Source organism: Phyllobates terribilis, unplaced genomic scaffold, assembly GCF_046119375.1.
Source record: "Phyllobates terribilis strain yellow unplaced genomic scaffold, ASM4611937v1 Scaffold_2253__1_contigs__length_149528, whole genome shotgun sequence".
In the NCBI taxonomy this organism is placed as follows: domain Eukaryota; kingdom Metazoa; phylum Chordata; class Amphibia; order Anura; family Dendrobatidae; genus Phyllobates; species Phyllobates terribilis.
In genome coordinates, this window is record NW_027365011.1 from 67,998 (window position 1) to 87,427 (window position 19,430).

The 19,430-nt window shown below is 50.4% G+C and overlaps 1 protein-coding gene across 1 annotated transcript in view; it reads right to left on the reverse strand.

Moving 5' to 3' along the window:
• Window positions 1-19,430, reverse strand: part of LOC141245901 (dynein heavy chain domain-containing protein 1-like) — a 105,980-nt gene that overhangs the window by 63,000 nt on the left and 23,550 nt on the right. The window contains exons 5-11 of the mRNA XM_073669095.1: window positions 16,544-16,669; window positions 15,406-15,682; window positions 14,273-14,400; window positions 13,980-14,184; window positions 13,817-13,908; window positions 5,356-5,572; window positions 5,076-5,201 (exon numbers count right to left, since the gene is read on the reverse strand). Of these exons, the coding sequence (XP_073525196.1) occupies window positions 5,076-5,201; window positions 5,356-5,572; window positions 13,817-13,908; window positions 13,980-14,184; window positions 14,273-14,400; window positions 15,406-15,682; window positions 16,544-16,669 (1,171 nt within the window). The remainder of the gene's footprint in view (window positions 1-5,075; window positions 5,202-5,355; window positions 5,573-13,816; window positions 13,909-13,979; window positions 14,185-14,272; window positions 14,401-15,405; window positions 15,683-16,543; window positions 16,670-19,430) is intronic.

Below are 19,430 nucleotides of genomic sequence, written 5' to 3' on the forward strand. Positions count from 1 at the left end.
GGCAGCATGTGCTCCACATCCTCCTATGACCCGAGGAACGCGGCAGCAGGTGCTCCACATCCTCCTATGACCCGAGGAACGCGGCGGCAGGCGCTCCACATTCTCCTATGACCCGAGGAACGCGGCGGCAGGTGCTCCACATCCTCCTATGACCTGAGGAACGCGGCAGCATGTGCTCCACATCCTCCTATGACCCGAGGAACGCGGCAGCAGGTGCTCCACATCCTCCTATGACCTGAGGAACGCGGCAGCATGTGCTCCACATCCTCCTATGACCCGAGGAACGCGGCAGCATGCGCTCCACATTCTCCTATGACCCGAGGAACGCGGCGGCAGGCGCTCCACATCCTCTTATCACTAGAGGAACACGGCAGCAGGTGCTCCACATCCTCTTATTACCTGAGAAAAACTGCAGCAGGTGCTCCACATCCTCTTATCACTAGAGGAACACAGCAGCAGGCACTCCACATCCTCCATGACCCGAGGAACACGGCAGCATGTGCTCCACGTCCTCTTATGACCTGAGAAAAACTGCAGCAGGTGCTCCACGTCCTCTTATGACCTGAGAAAAACTGCAGCAGGTGCTCCACGTCCTCCTATAAACTGAGGAAGGCAAAAGCAGGCGCTCCAAGTCCTCCTATCACTGGAGGAACAAAGCGGCAGGCGCACCACATCCTCTATGACCTGAGGAACGCGGCAGCATGTGCTCCATGTCCTCCTATAAACTGAGGAAGTCTGCAGCAGGCGCTCCAAGTCCTCCTATCACTGGAGGAACACGGCAGCAGGCGCTCCACATCCTCCATGACCCGAGGAACGCGGCAGCAGGTGCTCCACATCCTCCTATGACCCGGGGAACATGGCAGCAGGTGCTCCACATCCTCCTATGACCCGGGGAACATGGCAGCAGGTGCTCCACATCCTCCTATGACCCGGGGAACACGGCAGCATGTGCTCCACATCCTCTTATCACTAGAGGAACACGGCAGCATGTGCTCCACGTCCTCCTATAAACTGAGGAAGGCTGCAGCAGGTGCTCCACATCCTCTTATCATTAGAGGAACGCGGCAGCAGGTGCTCCACATCCTCCTATGACCCGGGGAACATGGCAGCATGTGCTCCACATCCTCTTATCACTAGAGGAACACGGCAGCATGTGCTCCACGTCCTCCTATAAACTGAGGAAGGCTGCAGCAGGTGCTTCACATCCTCTTATCACTAGAGGAACGCGGCAGGCGCTCCACATCCTCCTATGACCCGAGGAACACGGCAGCATGTGCTCCACATCCTCCTATGACCCGAGGAACACGGCAGCAGGTGCTCCACATCCTCCTATGACCCGAGGAACACGGCAGCAGGTGCTCCACATCCTCCTATGACCCGAGGAACACGGCAGCAGGTGCTCCACATCCTCCTATGACCCGAGGAACACGGCAGCATGTGCTCCACGTCCTCCTATAAACTGAGGAACACGGCAGCATGTGCTCCACGTCCTCTTATGACCTGAGAAAAACTGCAGCAGGTGCTCCACATCCTCTTATCACTAGAGGAACACAGCAGCAGGCACTCCACATCCTCCATGACCCGAGGAACACGGCAGCATGTGCTCCACGTCCTCTTATGACCTGAGAAAAACTGCAGCAGGTGCTCCACGTCCTCTTATGACCTGAGAAAAACTGCAGCAGGTGCTCCACGTCCTCCTATAAACTGAGGAAGGCAAAAGCAGGCGCTCCAAGTCCTCCTATCACTGGAGGAACAAAGCGGCAGGCGCACCACATCCTCTATGACCTGAGGAACGCGGCAGCATGTGCTCCATGTCCTCCTATAAACTGAGGAAGTCTGCAGCAGGCGCTCCAAGTCCTCCTATCACTGGAGGAACACGGCAGCAGGCGCTCCACATCCTCCATGACCCGAGGAACGCGGCAGCAGGTGCTCCACATCCTCCTATGACCCGGGGAACATGGCAGCAGGTGCTCCACATCCTCCTATGACCCGGGGAACATGGCAGCAGGTGCTCCACATCCTCCTATGACCCGGGGAACACGGCAGCATGTGCTCCACATCCTCTTATCACTAGAGGAACACGGCAGCATGTGCTCCACGTCCTCCTATAAACTGAGGAAGGCTGCAGCAGGTGCTCCACATCCTCTTATCATTAGAGGAACGCGGCAGCAGGTGCTCCACATCCTCCTATGACCCGGGGAACATGGCAGCATGTGCTCCACATCCTCTTATCACTAGAGGAACACGGCAGCATGTGCTCCACGTCCTCCTATAAACTGAGGAAGGCTGCAGCAGGTGCTTCACATCCTCTTATCACTAGAGGAACGCGGCAGGCGCTCCACATCCTCCTATGACCCGAGGAACACGGCAGCATGTGCTCCACATCCTCCTATGACCCGAGGAACACGGCAGCAGGTGCTCCACATCCTCCTATGACCCGAGGAACACGGCAGCAGGTGCTCCACATCCTCCTATGACCCGAGGAACACGGCAGCAGGTGCTCCACATCCTCCTATGACCCGAGGAACACGGCAGCATGTGCTCCACGTCCTCCTATAAACTGAGGAACACGGCAGCATGTGCTCCACGTCCTCTTATGACCTGAGAAAAACTGCAGCAGGTGCTCCACGTCCTCTTATCACTAGAGGAACACGGCAGAAGGCACTCCACATCCTCTATGACCTGAGGAACGCGGCAGCAGGTGCTCCACATCCTCTATGACCTGAGGAACGCGGCAGCAGGTGCTCCACATCCTCTATGACCTGAGGAACGCGGCAGCAGGTGCTCCACATCCTCTTATCACTAGAGGAACACGGCAGCAGGCACTCCACATCCTCCTATGACCTGAGGAACACGGCAGCAGGTGCTCCACGTCCTCCTATGACCAGTGGAACATGACAGCAGGCACTCAGCGTTCTCATATGATCTGAGGAACGCAGTGGTAGGCGCTCCATGTCCTCTTATCACCAGAAGGAAATGGCCGTAGGTGCTCCATATCCTCATATCTCCTGAGGAACATGACAGCAGGCGCTCCACATCCTATCACAGGTGGAACATGGCAGCAGGCACTCAGCGTACTACTATGACCTGAGGATTGCGGCAGCAGGCGCTCCACGTCCTCTTATCACCTGAGGAACATGGCTGTAGGTGCTACACGTCCTCGTATGATCTGAGGAACATGGCAGCAGGCGCTACACATCCTTCTATCACCAGAGGAACACAGCGGCAGGCACTCCATGTTCCCCTATCACCAGAGAAAAATGGCTGCAAGCGCTTCACGTCTTCCTATCACCAGAGAACAATGGCAGCAGATGTTCCACGTCTTCCTATCACTGGAGAAACCTGGTGACAGACGCTCCACGTCCTCCTATCACTGGAGGAACACAGCGGCAGGTGCTCTACATCCTCCTGTGACCTGAGGAACGTGGCAGCAGGCACTCAGCGTACTACTATGACCTGAGGATTGCGGCAGCAGGCGCTCCACGTCCTCTTATCACCTGAGGAACATGGCTGTAGGTACTACATGTCCTCTTATCTCACCTGAGGAACATGGCAGCAGGCGCTACACATCCTTCTATCACCAGAGGAACACAGCGGCAGACACTCCATGTCCCCCTATCACCAGAGAAAAATGGCTGCAAGCGCTTCATGTCTTCCTATCACCAGAGAACAATGGCAGCAGATGCTCCACGTCTTCCTATCACTGGAGAAACTTGGTGACAGACGCTCCACGTCCTCTTATCACAGGAGGATCATGGCAGCAGGCGCTCCACGTCCTCCTATCACTGGAGGAACATAGCGGCAGGTGCTCTACATCCTCCTGTGACCTGAGGAACATGGCAGCAGGCACTCAGCGTACTACTATGACCTGAGGATTGCGGCAGCAGGCGCTCCACGTCCTCTTATCACCTGAGGAACATGACTGTAGGTGCTACACGTCCTCGTATGATCTGAGGAACATGGCAGCAGGCGCTACACATCCTTCTATCACCAGAGGAACAGAGAGACAGACACTCCATGTCCCCCTATCACCAGAGAAAAACGGCGGCAGGCGCTTCACGTCTTCCTATCACCAGAGAACAATGGCGGCAGACGCTCCACGTCTTCCTATCACTGGAGAAACGTGGTGACAGACGCTCCACGTCCTCTTATCACAGGAGGATCATGGCAGCAGGTGCTCCACATCCTCTTATCACCAAAGGAACATGGCAGCAGGTGCTTCATGTCTTCCTATCACCAGAGAAACCTGGCGACAGATGTGCCACATTCCTCTATCATCGGAGGAACATGGCGGCAGAAGCTCCACATCCTGCTATAACCGGAGGAACACGGCAGAAACTTCATGTACTTCTATCACCGGAGAAACGCAGCGACAGGCGCTCCACATCCTCCTATCACCAGAGGAACACGGTAGCAGGTGCTCCATGTCCTCCCATCGCCGGAGGAACGTGGAGGCAGAATATCCACGTCTTCCTATCACTGGAGAAACCTGGTGACAGACGCTCCACGTCCTCCTATCACTGGAGAAACCTGGTGACAGACGCTCCACGTCCTCCTATCACTGGAGAAACCTGGTGACAGACGCTCCACGTCCTCCTATCACCGGAGAAACCTGGTGACAGACGCTCCACGTCCTCCTATCACTGGAGAAACCTGGTGACAGACGCTCCACGTCCTCCTATCACCGGAGAAACCTGGTGACAGATGCTCCACGTCCTCCTATCACTGGAGAAACCTGGTGACAGATGCTCCACGTCCTCCTATCACTGGAGAAACCTGGTGACAGACGCTCCACGTCCTCCTATCACTGGAGAAACCTGGTGACAGACGCTCCACGTCCTCCTATCACTGGAGAAACCTGGTGACAGACGCTCCACGTCCTCCTATCACTGGAGAAACCTGGTGACAGACGCTCCACGTCCTCCTATCACTGGAGAAACCTGGTGACAGACGCTCCACGTCCTCCTATCACCGGAGAAACCTGGTGACAGATGCTCCACGTCCTCCTATCACCGGAGGAACACAGCGGCAGGAAATGAGGTTTCATCTTATGCAGTGGGTCATATTATTTTTACCAAGACTGCGAAGTTTTTGGATCCATGCGGAGATTTCATCTTGCTGAACAGCAGAATATGGAGAGCTCCTGATGGTCTGAAGAGACAGCAGACTGTCATCAATGAGACCGCAGAGAGAACGCCATTCTAGAGGAGAGAAGAGATGAAAGAGATGAGGATGCACCAGCAGGAAATGTGGCGGAAGACTGTCAGGACATCACCAGCCGGGTCACATCATGGAAGAGGAGGAGAAGGCAGATGAGATGTAGAGCAGGATACAGCTGTGCTCGTGTCCTCTCACCGGTCAGGAGGAAGGTGCTGCTCTCCGGGCTGCTCAGCCCTTTGGCGTTGTCCCTGGATTTGCCGCTCGTCGGCCTCTTGGATGCATCACATGTAGGATCTTCTCTGGAGACACAAAAGAACAATCTGACCAGACGGAATTCCCTCTGTCTCCAGAACGTCTGAATCTTCTGAAATTCCTGCAAGATGGAAAATTCTGCACGAGCCCCGAGCAGCACCTGACCGAAGAAAGTGTGACTGTGAGACCGAATGCACCAAGCGGAGCTCTGGAGGCGACTGGAGGATAAGACATGATGTAACAGCAGAATAGTGAGTGCAGCTCTGGAGGCGACTGGAGGATAAGACATGATGTAACAGCAGAATAGTGAGTGCAGCTCTGGAGGCGACTGGAGGATAAGACATGATGTAACTGCAGAATAGTGAGTGCAGCTCTGGAGGCGACTGGAGGATAAGACATGATGTAACAGCAGAATAGTGAGTGCAGCTCTGGAGGCGACTGGAGGATAAGACGTGATGTAACAGCAGAATAGTGACTGCAGCTCTGGAGGCGACTGGAGGATAAGACACGATGTAACAGCAGAATAGTGAGTGCAGCTCTGGAGGCGACTGGAGGATAAGACATGATGTAACAGCAGAATAGTGAGTGCAGCTCTGGAGGCGACTGGAGGATAAGACATGATGTAACAGCAGAATAGTGAGTGCAGCTCTGGAGGCGACTGGAGGATAAGACATGATGTAACTGCAGAATAGTGAGTGCAGCTCTGGAGGCGACTGGAGGATAAGACACGATGTAACAGCAGAATAGTGAGTGCAGCTCTGGAGGCGACTGGAGGATAAGACACGATGTAACAGCAGAATAGTGAGTGCAGCTCTGGAGGCGACTGGAGGATAAGACATGATGTAACAGCAGAATAGTGACTGCAGCTCTGGAGGTGACTGGAGGATAAGACATGATGTAACAGCAGAATAGTGAGTGCAGCTCTGGAGGCGACTGGAGGATAAGACATGATGTAACAGCAGAATAGTGACTGCAGCTCTGGAGGCGACTGGAGGATAAGACATGATGTAACAGCAGAATAGTGAGTGCAGCTCTGGAGGCGACTGGAGGATAAGACATGATGTAACAGCAGAATAGTGACTGCAGCTCTGGAGGTGACTGGAGGATAAGACATGATGTAACAGCAGAATAGTGAGTGCAGCTCTGGAGGCGACTGGAGGATAAGACATGATGTAACAGCAGAATAGTGACTGCAGCTCTGGAGGCGACTGGAGGATAAGACATGATGTAACAGCAGAATAGTGAGTGCAGCTCTGGAGGCGACTGGAGGATAAGACATGATGTAACAGCAGAATAGTGAGTGCAGCTCTGGAGGCGACTGGAGGATAAGACATGATGTAACTGCAGAATAGTGAGTGCAGCTCTGGAGGCGACTGGAGGATAAGACATGATGTAACAGCAGAATAGTGAGTGCAGCTCTGGAGGCGACTGGAGGATAAGACACGATGTAACAGCAGAATAGTGAGTGCAGCTCTGGAGGCGACTGGAGGATAAGACATGATGTAACAGCAGAATAGTGACTGCAGCTCTGGAGGTGACTGGAGGATAAGACATGATGTAACAGCAGAATAGTGAGTGCAGCTCTGGAGGCGACTGGAGGATAAGACATGATGTAACAGCAGAATAGTGACTGCAGCTCTGGAGGCGACTGGAGGATAAGACATGATGTAACAGCAGAATAGTGAGTGCAGCTCTGGAGGCTACTGGAGGATAAGACATGATGTAACAGCAGAATAGTGACTGCAGCTCTGGAGGTGACTGGAGGATAAGACATGATGTAACAGCAGAATAGTGACTGCAGCTCTGGAGGCGACTGGAGGATAAGACATGATGTAACAGCAGAATAGTGACTGCAGCTCTGGAGGCGACTGGAGGATAAGACATGATGTAACAGCAGAATAGTGACTGCAGCTCTGGAGGCGACTGGAGGATAAGACATGATGTAACAGCAGAATAGTGAGTGCAGCTCTGGAGGCGACTGGAGGATAAGACATGATGTAACAGCAGAATAGTGACTGCAGCTCTGGAGGTGACTGGAGGATAAGACATGATGTAACAGCAGAATAGTGACTGCAGCTCTGGAGGTGACTGGAGGATAAGACATGATGTAACAGCAGAATAGTGACTGCAGCTCTGGAGGTGACTGGAGGATAAGACATGATGTAAGAGCAGAATAGTGAGTGCAGCTCTGGAGGCGACTGGAGGATAAGACATGATGTAACAGCAGAATAGTGACTGCAGCTCTGGAGGTGACTGGAGGATAAGACATGATGTAAGAGCAGAATAGTGAGTGCAGCTCTGGAGGCGACTGGAGGATAAGACATGATGTAACAGCAGAATAGTGAGTGCAGCTCTGGAGGTGACTGGAGGATAAGACGTGATGTAACAGCAGAATAGTGAGTGCAGCTCTGGAGGCGACTGGAGGATAAGACATGATGTAACAGCAGAATAGTGACTGCAGCTCTGGAGGCGACTGGAGGATAAGACACGATGTAAGAGCAGAATAGTGACTGCAGCTCTGGAGGTGACTGGAGGATAAGACATGATGTAAGAGCAGAATAGTGACTGCAGCTCTGGAGGTGACTGGAGGATAAGACATGATGTAACAGCAGAATAGTGAGTGCAGCTCTGGAGGTGACTGGAGGATAAGACACAATGTAACAGCAGAATAGTGATTGCAGCTCTGGAGGCGACTGGAGGATAAGACATGATGTAACAGCAGAATAGTGACTGCAGCTCTGGAGGCGACTGGAGGATAAGACATGATGTAACTGCAGAATAGTGACTGCTGCTCTGGAGGTGACTGGAGGATAAGACATGATGTAACTGCAGAATAGTGACTGCAGCTCTGGAGGTGACTGGAGGATTAGACATGATGTAACATCAGAATAGTGATTGCAGCTCTGGAGGTGACTGGAGGATAAGACATGATGTAATAGCAGAATAGTGACTGCAGCTCTGGAGGTGACTGGAGGATAAGACATGATGTAACAGCAGAATAGTGACTGCAGCTCTGGAGGTGACTGTAGGATAAGACATGATGTAACTGCAGAATAGTGACTGCAGCTCTGGAGGTGACTGGAGGATAAGACATGATGTAACTGCAGAATAGTGACTGGAGGATTAGACATGATGTAACAGCAGAATAGTGATTGCAGCTCTGGAGGTGACTGGAGGATAAGACATGATGTAACTGCAGAATAGTGACTGCAGCTCTGGAGGTGGCTGGAGGATAAGACATGATGTAACAGCAGAATAGTGATTGCAGCTCTGGAGGCGACTGGAGGATAAGACATGATGTAACAGCAGAATAGTGATTGCAGCTCTGGAGGTGACTGGAGGATAAGACATGATGTAACTGCAGAATAGTGACTGCAGCTCTGGAGGTGACTGGAGGATAAGACATGATGTAACTGCAGAATAGTGATTGCAGCTCTGGAGGTAACTGGAGGATAAGACATGATGTAACAGCAGAATAATGAGTGCAGCTCTGGAGGTGACTGGAGGATAAGACATGATGTAACAGCAGAATAGTGACTGCAGCTCTGGAGGTGACTGGAGGATAAGACATGATGTAACAGCAGAATAGTGACTGCAGCTCTGGAGGTGACTGAAGGATAAGACATGATGTAACAGCTAATAGTGACTGCAGCTCTGGAGGTGACTGGAGGATAAGACATGATGTAACAGCAGAATAGTGACTGCAGCTCTGGAGGTGACTGGAGGATAAGACATGATGTAACTGCAGAATAGTGATTGCAGCTCTGGAGGTGACTGGAGGATAAGACATGATGTAACAGCAGAATAGTGACTGCAGCTCTGGAGGTGACTGGAGGATAAGACATGATGTAACAGCAGAATAGTGATTGCAGCTCTAGAGGTGACTGGAGGATAAGACATGATGTAACTGCAGAATAGTGACTGCAGCTCTGGAGGTGACTGGAGGATAAGACATGATGTAACTGCAGAATAGTGATTGCAGCTCTGGAGGTGACTGGAGGATAAGACATGATGTAACAGCAGAATAGTGACTGCAGCTCTAGAGGTGACAGGAGGATAAGACATGATGTAACTGCAGAATAGTGACTGCAGCTCCGGAGGTGACTGGAGGATAAGACTCGATGTAACAGTAGAATAGTGACTGCAGCTGTGGAGGTGACTGCAGGATAAGACATGATGTAACAGCAGAATAGTGACTGCAGCTTTGGAGGTGACTGGAGGATAAGACATGACGTAACTGCAGAATAGTGACTGCAGCTCTGGAGGTGACTGGAGGATAAGACATGATGTAACAGCAGAATAGTGACTGCAGCTCTGGAGGTGACTGGAGGATAAGACATGATGTAACTGCAGAATAGTGACTGCAGCTCTGGAGGTGACTGGAGGATAAGACATGATGTAACAGCAGAATAGTGACTGCAGCTCTGGAGGTGATTGGAGGATAAGACATGATGTAACAGCAGAATAGTGACTGCAGCTCTAGAGGTGACTGGAGGATAAGACATGATGTAACTGCAGAATAGTGACTGCAGCTCTGGAGGTGACTGGAGGATAAGACATGATGTAACTGCAGAATAGTGACTGCAGCTCTGGAGGTGACTGGAGGATTAGACATGATGTAACTGCAGAATAGTGACTGCAGCTCTGGAGGTGACTGGAGGATAAGACATGATGTAACAGCAGAATAGTGACTGCAGCTCTGGAGGTGACTGGAGGATAAGACATGATGTAACAGCAGAACAGTGACTGCAGCTCTGGAGGTGACTGGAGGATAAGACATGATGTAACAGCAGAATAGTGACTGCAGCTCTGGAGGTGACTGGAGGATAAGACATGATGTAAGAGCAGAATAGTGACTGCAGCTCTGGAGGTGACTGGAGGATAAGACATGATGTAACAGCAGAATAGTGACTGCAGCTCTGGAGGTGACTGGAGGATAAGACACCATGTAACCGCAGAATAGTGACTGCAGCTCTGGAGGTGACTGGAGGATAAGACATGATGTAACAGCAGAATAGTGATTATAGCTCTGGAGGCGACTGGAGGATAAGACATGATGTAACTGCAGAATAGTGACTGCAGCTATGGAGGTGACTGGAGGATAAGACATGATGTAACAGCAGAATAGTGACTGCAGCTCTGGAGGTGACTGGAGGATAAGACATGATGTAAGAGCAGAATAGTGACTGCAGCTCTGGAGGTGACTGGAGGATAAGACATGATGTAACAGCAGAATAGTGACTGCAGCTCTGGAGGTGACTGGAGGATAAGACATGATGTAAGAGCAGAATAGTGACTGCAGCTCTGGAGGTGACTGGAGGATAAGACACGATGTAACAGCAGAATAGTGACTGCAGCTCTGGAGGTGACTGGAGGATAAGACATGATGTAACAGCAGAATAGTGACTGCAGCTCTGGAGGTGACTAGAGGATAAGACATGATGTAACTGCAGAATAGTGACTGCAGCTCTGGAGGTGACTGGAGGATAAGACACGATGTAACTGCAGAATAGTGAGTGCAGCTCTGGAGGTGACTGGAGGATAAGACATGATGTAACCAGAATAGTGTGCGCAGCTCTGGAGGTGACTGGAGGATAAGACATGATGTAACAGCAGAATAGTGACTGCAGCTCTGGAGGTGACTGGAGGATAAGACATGATGTAACAGCAGAATAGTGATTGCAGCTCTGGAGGTGACTGGAGGATAAGACATGATGTAACTGCAGAATAGTGACTGCAGCTCTGGAGGTGACTGGAGGATAAGACATGATGTAACAGCAGAATAGTGACTGCAGCTCTGGAGGTGACTGGAGGATAAGACATGATGTAACAGCAGAATAGTGACTGCAGCTCTGGAGGCGACTGGAGGATAAGACATGATGTAACTGCAGAATAGTGACTGCAGCTCTGGAGGTGACTGGAGGATAAGACATGATGTAACAGCAGAATAGTGATTGCAGCTCTGGAGGTGACTGGAGGATAAGACACGATGTAACAGCAGAATAGTGACCGCAGCTCTGGAGGTGACTGGAGGATAAGACATGATGTAACAGCAGAATAGTGAGTGCAGCTCTGGAGGTGACTGGAGGATAAGACATGATGTAACAGCAGAATAGTGATTGCAGCTCTGGAGGTGACTGGAGGATAAGACATGATGTAACTGCAGAATAGTGACTGCAGCTCTGGAGGTGACTGGAGAATAATACATGATGTAACAGAAGGATAGTGTGTGCAGCTCTGGAGGTGACTGGAGGATAAGACATGATGTAACAGCAGAATAAAGAGTGCAGCTCTGGAGGTGACTGGAGGATAAGACATGATGCAACCAGAATAGTGAGTACAGCTCTGGAGGTGACTGGAGGATAAGACATGATGTAACAGCAGAATAGTGACTGCAACTCTGGAGGTGATTGGAGTATAAGACACGATGTAACAGCAGAATAGTGACTGCAGCTCTGGAGGTGACTGGAGGATAAGACATGATGTAACCAGAATAGTGACTGCAGCTCTGAAGGTGACTGGAGGATAAGACATGATGTAACCAGAATAGTGAGTGCAGCTCTGGAGGTGACTGGAGGATAAGACATGATGTAACAGCAGAATAGTGACTGCAGCTCCGGAGGTGACCGGAGGATGAGACACGATGTGACAGCAGAAAAGTGACTGCAGCTCCGGAGGTGACCGGAGGATAAGACACGATGTAAGAGCAGAATAGTGACTGCAGCTCTGGAGGTGACTGGAGGATAATACATGATGTAACAGAAGAATAGTGTCTGCAGCTCTGGAGGTGACTGGAGGATAAGACATGATGTAACAGCAGAATAATGAGTGCAGCTCTGGAGGTGACTGGAGGATAATACATGATGTAACCAGAATAGTGAGTGCAGCTCTGGAGGTGACTGGAGGATAAGACATGATGTAACAGCAGAATAGTGACTGCAGCTCTGGAGGTGACTGAAGGATAAGACATGATGTAACAGCAGAATAGTGAGTGCAGCTCTGGAGGTGACTGGAGGATAATACATGATGTAACAGAAGAATAGTGTCTGCAGCTCTGGAGGTGACTGGAGGATAAGACATGATGTAACAGCAGAATAATGAGTGCAGCTCTGGAGGTGACTGGAGGATAATACATGATGTAACCAGAATAGTGAGTGCAGCTCTGGAGGTGACTGGAGGATAAGACACGATGTAACAGCAGAATAGTGAGTGCAGCTCTGGAGGTGACTGGAGGATAAGACATGATGTAACCAGAATAGTGAGTGCAGCTCTGGAGGTGACTGGAGGATAAGGCATGATGTAACTAGAATAGTGACTGCAGCTCTGGAGGTGACTGGAGGATAATACATGATGTAACCAGAATAGTGACCGCAGCTCTGGAGGTGACTGGAGGATAAGACATGATGTAACAGCAGAATAGTGACTGCAGCTCTGGAGGTGACTGGAGGATAAGACATGATGTAACCTGAATAGTGACTGCAGCTCTGGAGGTGACTGGAGGATAAGACATGATGTAACCAGAATAGTGAGTGCAGCTCTGGAGGTGACTGGAGGATAAGACATGATGTAACAGCAGAATAGTGACTGCAGCTCTGGAGGTGACTGGAGGATTAGAGATGATGTCTTAGCAGAATAGTGAGTGCAGCTCTGGAGGTGACTGGAGGATAAGACACGATATAACTGCAGAATAGTGAGTGTAGCTCTGCAGGTGACTGGAGGATAAGAGATGATGTATTAGCAGAATAGTGAGTGCAGCTCTGGAGGTGACTGGAGGATTAGAGATGATGTCTTAGCAGAATAGTGACTGCAGCTCTGGAGGTGACTGGAGGATAAGACACTATATAATTGCAGAATAGTGAGTGCAGCTCTGGAGGTGAGTGGAGGATAAGACATGATGTAACAGCAGAATAGTGACTGCAGCTCTGGAGGTGACTGGAGGATAAGACATGATGTAACAGCAGAATAGTGACTGCAGCTCTGGAGGTGACTGGAGGATAAGACATGATGTAACCTGAATAGTGACTGCAGCTCTGGAGGTGACTGGAGGATAAGACATGATGTAACAGCAGAATAGTGACTGCAGCTCTGGAGGTGACTGGAGGATAAGACATGATGTAACAGCAGAATAGTGACTGCAGCTCTGGAGGTGACTGGAGGATTAGAGATGATGTCTTAGCAGAATAGTGAGTGCAGCTCTGGAGGTGACTGGAGGATAAGACACGATATAACTGCAGAATAGTGAGCGCAGCTCTGGAGGTGACTGGAGGATTAGAGATGATGTCTTAGCAGAATAGTGAGTGCAGCTCTGGAGGTGACTGGAGGATAGACACGATGTAACAGCAGAATAGTGAGTGCAGCTCTGGAGGTGAGTGGAGTATCTCCAGCAGTACCCTGTCCCCTTCACCTTCTGGATGTCTTCCTGCTCTCTATATAGGGGGAAGGACAGCAGCTCCTCCAGCGTCAGCGTTTCTGGCCCGTCAGAGACCTTCCCTACAGCTAAAATGACATGATCTGGTTAATAGTCAGCAGTGAGAGCTATGACACAGGCACTCCACCCCTGAAGTTACCAGCAAAGATGGCCACCCAGTGTTTGTGCTCCACAGCGGGGTCCAGAAGTGCCTGGAGCAGGGGAAGGTGCTGGGAGAAATCCTGAAGGTCGCCCTTGACAGCTTGTAGGACGGGGTCTTCGTCCGGGAGGATCAGCAGCAGGTCCTGCAGACTCTTCTCCCACTGCTGCAGCTTCACTCCCACCTGCTTTATGTTCTCCTTCACCTATAGACGAGTAATCATTAGGTGGGTGAGCACAGGGGGGTATTCATCTCGGGGGACACCGTGTCTGGGGCATAAGTGTCTAAATTACCATCATGAGGGGTTTGAGCTTCCAGGCAGCAATCTGCTCCCGGCATCTGGTCAGCAGCTTCCATGAGTCTTGTTGTGCCTGAATTAACTGTTCCCCAAGAGAAATCACAGAGAAGTCGAAGCTTTTTCCTAAAAATAGACAAATTAGTTAACTGTCCACTAGCCTGAAAGACTGAAAACATGTCAGGACAGATAAGAAGCAGCTGTTTTGGAGATCAGGCAACCTTGAGAACACGTGGTGGAGAACATGCAACCTGGAGAACAAGAAGTGGAGGATATGCAACCTGGGAACACATGGTGTAGAGAATGCATCCTGGAGGACACATGATGGAGAACATGCAACCTGGAGACACGTGGTGCAGACCAGACAACCTGGAGGACACGTGGTGGAGAAAATGCATCCTGGAAGACATATAGCGGAGAGCATGCAACCGGGAGGACACATGGTGGAGATTATGTAACCTGGAGAACACGTGGAATAAAACATGCAATCTACAGAATGCGAGGTGAAGAACATGCAACCTGAAGGACTTGTGCTGGAGAACATGCAACCTGAGGAATACATGATGGATAAAATGCAACCTGGGGAACATGTGGTGGAGAACAGGCAACATGGGGAACACGTGGTGGAGAACATGCAATCTACGGAACGTGAGGTGAAGAACATGCAACCTGAAGGACTTGTGGTGAAGAACATGCAACGTGAGGAATACATGATGGATAAAATGCAACTTGGGGAACATGTGGTGGAGAACATGCAACCTGGGGAACATGTGGTGGAGAACATGCAATCTACGGAATGCGAGGTGAAGAACATGCAACCTGAAGGACTTGTGGTGGAGAACATGCAACCTGAGGAACACATGGTGGATAAAATGCAACTTGGGGAACATGTGGTGGAAAACATGAAACCTGGAGAACGCGTGGTGGAGATCATGCAACCTGAGGAACACGTGCTGGAGAACATGCAACCTGGGGAACACATGGTGGAGAACATGCAACCTGGAGAACATGTGGTGGAGAACATGCAACCTGGAGAATTTGGTGGCGGCATGTAGACTGGAGGACTAGACATGGAGAGAGTGGAGCACAAAGAAAATGGGACATTAAAACAAGGGAACATTTTGTTATTACCTTGTAAGACTTGGCGTAACTGACTGAAGTCTCGCAGCTGAGACAGAGAAGAACACAACTTGTGATGTAGTGTTCCCAGATTGCTCAGAATTAGGGCCACATTCTGGTTGGGATCTCGAAAATGTGAGGTGGAAGAGGCTGCAATCAGATTTTCAGCCTCTTTATAACAAGCCTGGAATGACTGTTCCAAGTTGCCAGACATGGATGGGAGGTGACCCCTGAGGAACTCAGATGATGTCTTCAGAAAATGCTGGTACATGTCCCAGGTTTCTGTCAGCTAAAGAGAAGTCATGGAAGAAAGTTCTTGAGTAAATTGACCACACTCACAAGAGAGGCTTCCACTAGTGACACAGGTCGCCGTCTACATAAGATCTCCACCAGTAATACAGGTCACCACCTACACAAGATTTCCACCAATGACACAGGTCACCGCGTACACAAGTCATCCACCAATGACACAGGTCGCCGTCTACATAAGGTCTTCACCAGTAATATAGGTCACCACCTACACAAGATTTCCATCACTGACCCAGGTCACTGTGTACACAAGCCATCCACCAATGACACAGGTCGCCGACCACATGAGGCTTCCATCAGTTTCACAGGTCACCGCGTACACAAGCCATCCACCAATGACACAGGTCGCCGTCTACATAAGGTCTTCACCAGTAATACAGGTCACCACCTACAGAAGATTTCCACCAATGACACAGGTCACCGCGTACACAAACCATCCACCAATGACACAGGTCGCCGTCTACATAAGGTCTTCACCAGTAATATAGGTCACCACCTACACAAGATTTCCATCACTGACCCAGGTCACCGTGTACACAAGCCATCCACCAATGACACAGGTCGCCGACCACATGAGGCTTCCATCAGTTTCACAGGTCACCGCGTACACAAGCCATCCACCAATGACACAGGTCGCTGTCTACATAAGGTCTTCACCAGTAATACAGGTCACCACCTACACAAGATTTCCACCAATGACACAGGTCACCGCGTACACAAACCATCCACCAATGACACAGGTCGCCGTCCACATGAGGCTTCCATCAGTTTCACAGGTCACTGCCTACACAAGATCTCCATTACTGTGGCTGGTACATGGGGATGCATTATTGATATCTACCTTGTTGCTGACTTCCTGCTCTTTTGCTGTTTGTTGCCGGTAGTTCATGCGGATGACCTCATGGAGGGAGCGTACATGTTCTAGTCGTTCATCTAATTCACGTTTTTTCATTTTGCACTCAGCAACCTAAGAAATAATATGATGACTAAACGTATAAAATTAAGTGTGATACAGATGTGACAAAGCAGCCCAACTGCATGAGGGAACCCAACAGACAACTTGAAGGAAACCCCTATAGACCACATGAAGATATCCCAAGAGGCCATCTTAAGAAACCTCCAGAGGCCACATAAAAGAAATCCCCAAACACAATGTAAAAGAAACCTTCAGGCACCACATGAAGAACCCCCAGAGGCTATGTGAAGACCCCCAAGAGATCATGTGAAGAACCCCCAGAGACAACGTGAAAGAAACTCTGAGACAGCACGTGAAGAACCAACCAGAGACCACGAAGGAAACCCCTAGAGACCACATGAAGATACCCCAAGAGGCCATGTTAAGAAACCTCCAGAGGCCACATGAAAGAAATCCCCAAACACAATGTAAAAGAAACCTTCAGGCACCATGTGAAGAACCCCCAGAGGCTATGTGAAGACCCCCAAGAGATCATGTGAAGAACCCCCAGAGACAACGTGAAAGAAACCTTGAGACAGCATGTGAAGAACCAACCAGAGACCCCGAAGGAAACCCCTAGAGACCACATGAAGATACCCCAAGAGGCCATGTTAAGAAACCTCCAGAGGCCACATGAAAGAAATCCCCAAACACAATGTAAAAGAAACCTTCAGGCCCATGTGAAGAACCCCCAGAGGCTATGTGAAGACCCCCAAGAGATCATGTGAATAACCCCCAGAGACAACGTGAAAGAAACCCTGAGACAGCATGTGAAGAACCAACCAGAGACCACGAAGGAAACCCCTAGAGACCACATGAAGACACCCCAAGAGGCCATGTTAAGAAACCTCAAGAGGTCACATGAAAGAAACCCCCCAGAGACCACGTGAAGAAATCTCAAGTAAACCACATAAAGAAACCCCCCAGAAAGCACACACAAGATATGGCGTGAATGAGGCCATTAAGTATGAGTGGCAGGATGGTAAGAGGGTCATGGAAATATGGAGACAGCTTCTTGACTTCTTAAAAGCGTCACTCCTTACATGCACATCATTCTCATGCCGCACCACATATACAGTGCTCAGTATAAATCAGTACACCCCCTGTGAAAAGTAACATTTTAAACAATATCTCACTGGACACGAGAACAGTTTCCACTTTCTGACAATTGAGTTTCATAGAACATTTTCCCCCATAACAGGACAGTGAGGTTATAATATAACTCTCTACAAAAGCTTCACTGTTAGACAAATTAGTTGATGCAAAAATCAGTACACCCTCCATCAATAACTCCTCCATCTAGTATTGTGTCTGACCTCCATGATGTGTAAGGACGGCACCAAGGCCTCTAGGCCTGGAAGGAACAAGGTGGCGATATATTCCATCTTTCTCCATCTCCAGAACGAGCTCTAGAACCTGGATGCCGGATGGCGAGTGGTGACATCTCATCTCCAGAACGAGCTCTAGAACTTGGATGCCGGATGGAGAGTGTTGACAACTTATCTCCAGAACTCCTCATAGGTGTCCGGTTGTCAGGAGACACTTGGCCACTGAGTCACTGTCACCTGACCTTCTCCAGAAATGCAGCAGATGTTTCGTATCATTGTCATGCAGGAAAAATGCCGTCTACCGAGGGCCGAAGTGATGGCGGCATCTTCTCTGTCACTATAGAGCAGGACATCTGTGACTTCATGATCCCATCAATGACATGTAGCCCTCCGACACCAGTAGCTCATGTGCCCCTGGACACCAGCAGCTCATGTGCCCCCCGACACCAGCAGCTCCTGTGCCCCCTTGACACCAGCAGCTCCTGTGCCCCCTTGACACCAGCAGCTCCTGTGCTCCCCCAACACCAGCTGCTCATGTGCCCCAGGACACCAGCAGCTCAATTGGCCCTGACACCAGTAGCTCATGTGCCCCCGACACCGGCAGGTCATGTGCCCCCGACGCCAGCAGCTCATGTGCCCCCCGACACCAGCAGCTCAAGTGCCCCCCGACGCCAGCAGCTCATGTGCCCTCCCACACCAGCAGCTCATGTGCCCCCCGACACCAGCAGCTCAAGTGCCCCCCGACGCCAGCAGCTCATGTGCCCTCCCACACCAGCAGCTCATGTGCCCCCCGACACCAGCAGCTCATGTGCCCAACATAAGGACGTGGACACCACCAGGTCTGGTGCCCACAGTGAGACCTTGATGTGACAGTGACGCCTATGAGGAGTTCTGGAGACAAGTTGTCACCACTCGCCATCCGGCATCCAGGTTCTAGAGCTCGTTCTGGAGATGGAGAAAGATGGTCGCTGTAATATGTCACCACCTTGTTCCTTTCAGGCCTAGAAGACTCAGTGCTGTCCTTACACATCATGGAGGTCACATATAACACTAAATGGAGGAGTTACTAATGGGGGGTGTACTCATTTCTGCATCATAGAATCACAGAATCCTAGAATGTTAGAGTTGGAAGGTTTAACAGAGTGCCCCCCCACCTCAGCCTGTTTTCATGGACCATACTGGACTCAGGCCTATATCAGCATTTTCTGTCCTGCATCTAATGGGGGCCTGGGGGTCTTTTTTCCTCTCTGCATGAGGCTTCCCTTAAATACACAACTCTGCAGACCGGCTGGAGACTGGAGCTCTACAAGATTCCTTATTCTAAGGCGATGTGCCCACGATGCAGAAATGCTCAGGATTTTTTCCTGAGCATTTCTGCATCTTCCTGGCCGAAAAAACGCATGCGGATTGTACATGCGGATTGTACATGTGGATTGTACATGCGG